The sequence below is a fragment of the Buceros rhinoceros genome, unplaced genomic scaffold, assembly GCF_000710305.1.
Source record: "Buceros rhinoceros silvestris isolate BGI_N320 unplaced genomic scaffold, ASM71030v1 scaffold2032, whole genome shotgun sequence".
Taxonomy (NCBI): Eukaryota; Metazoa; Chordata; class Aves; order Bucerotiformes; family Bucerotidae; genus Buceros; species Buceros rhinoceros.
The window spans coordinates 11,023-15,405 of NW_010399255.1; the positions used below are offsets into that span (position 1 = coordinate 11,023).

General features: G+C 35.3%; 1 protein-coding gene across 1 annotated transcript in view; it reads left to right on the forward strand.

The window, feature by feature from the left end:
* The window catches only part of ETNK1 (ethanolamine kinase 1), a gene marked incomplete at its 5' end in the record, with an annotated part of 15,510 nt that overhangs the window by 2,784 nt on the left and 8,343 nt on the right, over positions 1-4,383 (forward strand). The window contains one exon of the mRNA XM_010131369.1: positions 63-205. Within this exon, the coding sequence (XP_010129671.1) occupies positions 63-205 (143 nt within the window). The remainder of the gene's footprint in view (positions 1-62; positions 206-4,383) is intronic.

A 4,383-nucleotide genomic window follows, 5' to 3' on the forward strand; every position in this document is an offset into this window, starting at 1 on the left:
AACAGCTGATGTGAAACACACAGTACTAAATATTAACTCTGAAACTTCTTATACTTGAAAAGGTTTTTAAATGACATTCCAAGTCCTCAAGTTCTTCAGGAAGAAATGGCCTGGATGAAGGAAAGACTGTCAAATTTAGGATCGCCAGTGGTACTCTGTCACAATGATCTGTTGTGTAAGAATATTATTTACAACAAGAAACGAGGTAGGTATTGAACTAAACAGTAAGTATTAAGTGTTTGTGCTTTGTTTATGCTGTAAATGACTTGCTAAATTAGTGGTGTCATTTTACTGACTTGTTCAAGTGAGCTCAATTTGAGCTTTTAATATCCAAGGTAATGGTAGTGATATCTGTGCAAATACTAAGTTGCTTAATTAGCTAATTCTCATCTTTGTTTTACTGTACGGAGGAATAGTGTTGGTGTTCCTTGCTATTCTGTAGTGAGTTAATGGATCTGTTTAGTCCTAAAAGCAGACTAGGGATTGACTTCAAAGTATGCAGTTGTTCATGTTAGTTCTTTTTCGGTTATATAAAGCTTTCAGGAAGGAAAAAAAAATACTCAAGCATAGACAATAACTCGAAGATATTATCCCCTATAATGTGTATTGTTCTGGATTGTGATTGTGGTGAAAATACTTCCATAACAAAGGATCTTAGTGATGATACTTAATACTACATTCAGTGACTTGGTTTACTACTCTCTGCATGATGTACTTAAGCACCTTGGAAGATTTTGGAAACACATACTTAAACAGTTGTAAGCAGTACATGATTTAGCAAAGATTAATAACTTTTTCATCTTTATTATTATGTTTAACACATTCATATAAAGTCTATAAAGCTTCTGTATAAACCCACAGTTCCCTTTAATTTTTATTTTCGTGGTTTGAGGTTCGGTTACTAAGTTAATCAATTAAACAGAATATTAAACAAAATGGCAAACCTGGGACACTAAAATGGGCATAGCGCAGTAAAAATGCCCAACTTGCCTATTTCAAATATCTCAGTTCAGTTGAATGCCACAAATACATCAGATGAGATTAAGATTTTAAGTGACAATGACATTCTTTTAGCTTCATATTTGTTTGAGGCAGTTTGATGTTGATATGTAAGCCAAAAGTATATGAAGTAAATGACTGAATAGACCTGAAGTCTTCTCCATCAGTCATCATTGGTCTAAATATGCTTCTAAATAAGCAGTAATAAAAACACGCTGAACTGTTTTGTAGTATGAAAACTGTATGTATGTATGAACAACTTCTGCATCAGATAAGCATTGAGTGCACGTGACTTGAGAAAATGTGGTTTGCATACAAGTTTCCCTCTGAGTAATACTGCTTTTGAAGGGAGTTGCTTCTACTTCTAGTTATATAGGTAGATACATATATACCTGTACAATGGTATCAAGATAAATTCTAAGAATTATTAATTTTTAAGAATTCAGGTTTTTTTCAGTGCTGAAACTACCTTGAGTTTTAACATTCCAGAACAGACCCGTTGAGGTAAAAGTAATTCTTGTAGTCACATTCCATGGTAGAATCACACTACAAAGAAAAAAAAAAAAAACCCTTTAAAAGTTTCACTATCGTGGTCAATAGGCTTGAAGTTCCTACCTTTAAAAAAAAAAAAAATGCTATATGCTTCTCTTTTTGTAAACAGAATGGAGGAAAAAACAGTGCCAGCAGTACATCACTTATGAGCAATCCTACAGTAACAAGTGTGTGAGTGCTTAGTGTTTGGGGGTAGGGTGGGGAGGAGGGAGGTTGGTTGAGTACTTCGGCTTCAAGCTGTCTGTAAACAGCTTGGGGGGTATATATGTATTTCATATTTCCACGTCTTTATTAAACCTACTTTTGAGTGTTTCACGTGTACTGTGTTGTAAAACTCCTGTGATCTGGGTACAGTAGGTACCGTTTTCATAGTAACCAAACCTCAATGCCATTGTAGAAATAATATTTGTCATTTGAAAGCTGTTTCTTACAGTGTAATCTTACAGAGCAAAAAGTAGCCATCTCTGTTAGTACAATCTTAAGATGAGGAAACTGATTTTAGAGGTGGAAGCCCTGTTTTAATGGTAAATAAACATGTATTACTGGAATTCGGTTTAGCAGAGCAAGAGTTTTTATTGGTACACAAACAATTTTGCAAGCAGACAGAATAGAATCTTTAAAGATGTGCTACATTAGGAATGGCATCAAACTGAATGAAAGTAGTTAACAGCTTTGGTGATGTACTCCTAACTAAATCCTAACTAATCTTCCATCTAGAAAGGCTTCTGTAAGTCAAAAAGACCTCGGTGACCCTAAACTGAAATTGAGAGAATTCATTTTCTAGATTACCAAGAAACAAAAAGCAGTTAAAGTTTGTGCAAAGCTAGTAGTGTTTATCTGGCTTTTCAGAAGCTGGCACAAACAAAGTAACTCATTTATTGGTTTCAGCAACTCTGTATTTATCATGTTTATTGTGGATGTTTAATTTGCACAGGGTGAGTGTGTGTATATGTTTAAACTACAGACTATGAACAGGTATTGGGACTCCTGTCCAATGCAGTTAAGAATGATTATGGTTTGTCCCAGTGCTTTGCTTTAGACTTGCTCTCTGCATTAAAATCACGTTAAGTTTTCAGACTTGGAAGAAAAATTACAGTTTTGCCACATACTGCTTTTAAGAAGAATCAGTCTCATGTCCTTAGATTTTATTTATGAGACTGGAATAGCATGTTGAGTGCTAACTTCATTTAATGGAGTTTCACTCATTTGGTTTTGAATTTTTTCATGCTGTGGCTGAGAGAACTCTGCCTCTTGCTGTTTTTGTTAATGTCCGTTTTCAGTCACTCAGGATATGAAAATTTGCAAGTGTTCCTTTACATAAATTAAAATTGTCAGTGTAATCTACTTTTTGAAGGATATAACTCAGAGCTTCATGTTGCTTTTAATTACAGTTTGGACATCAAGATAGTAAAAATGTGCTTGATGCTTGGTACTGCTTATTTATAGACTTTGTGTTCTGACACTCTTAAAGTTTGGTGGTTTTTTTTTTTTCAGTGTTACCTGGGAGTTTCCAAAAGTACCTGATGTTTTAAGAGTATTAAAATACTTACTGTTCAGTAAGACTAGTATTCTTTTGTCTATATCTATACATGCTCTTTTTGAATGTGTTAAAATCACCTGCTAGGAAGTTAAGTGTGTAGGTAGATGGTTAGTTTTGTTCTGTTTATTCCCTCTGCCTACCCAATGTTTTCTATGATCTTTGGTAGGAGTCTGTGGGTGCTCAGTGCTTCTGAAGACTGAGGTACGTTTAAGGCTTCCGGTTTTGATCTAAAAACCTATTTTGTTTTGCAAAGCTATATTGGGTATTTATAGCTAAAGTTATCTTTTGGGTATATGACCCATTTGTGCGTTTTCAGGTATGTTCATAGCATAGGTTATTGTCTTCACTGAAGCTGTCTTCTAGGGCCTCAGTGGCTCACCTGGTGAGCTGAATGGAACGGAACTCAGGATACGTCATTCTGATGTGGTAACTGCAGCTAGGACTTGCACGTTGAAAGTGCTTACCTTATTAAACTATTAAAAGTGAAGAATGGCTAGAAAGAGAGGTGTCACCACCCTCCTATATTTCAGTTCCCTGAGGACATGTAGCAGATGCTCTATTGATCACAACTTGATCTGTTAAAATTAATTTCTCATGTATGGAACACAACATGTATTCCATTTTGTATCTTTGTGTGGTTTTTGTAGATTACATTGCATGTTGTCTACACTAGGAGACCCCTGGAAGAAAGAAATGTGTTTCAGCTTGAAATACTCAATACTCTTGGCGCCTCTGTTCCTGTTGATAACAGTAACCTCTCCAGAGAGATGGTAGAGCTTAATTTTAAATCACATTTCACTTCAATAAAATAAAAATGTGCTTAGACTAATGTCTCTTGTTGGTTTGCCTGCTCCCAGTGATATCAGCGGGATATGCAAATTCTTTAATAGAAACACCAAAACAAAAGCTAACATGCTTAACTACTATTTTAAGCCGTATCTCTTAAAAGTGGCTTTCCTGTATCAACTGCAATAAATCTTAAAAATAACTTCTAACCCTATGGATATTTAAGCAATTAATGCAAAGTTTCTTCTGCTTCTAAAACAAGGTAGCTGGGACATGTTTGCATGATGCATTTGTGAAGTGGCAAGCTTAGCAGTTTTTGCTTTCCTTGAGTTTCACAGAAAGAACTGTGCATCTTTGTTTTGAGCCTACATGCAGAAAACATACTTGAGTTCCAGGGTAGCACGAGTCTGAAAGATCAGTAAAAATGCAGGACTTTTGCACTTTGAACTTTTGTCTTATCAAATGCGAGTTTGCCAAGTTTTCCTCCCATGCTACAGATCAGGAAT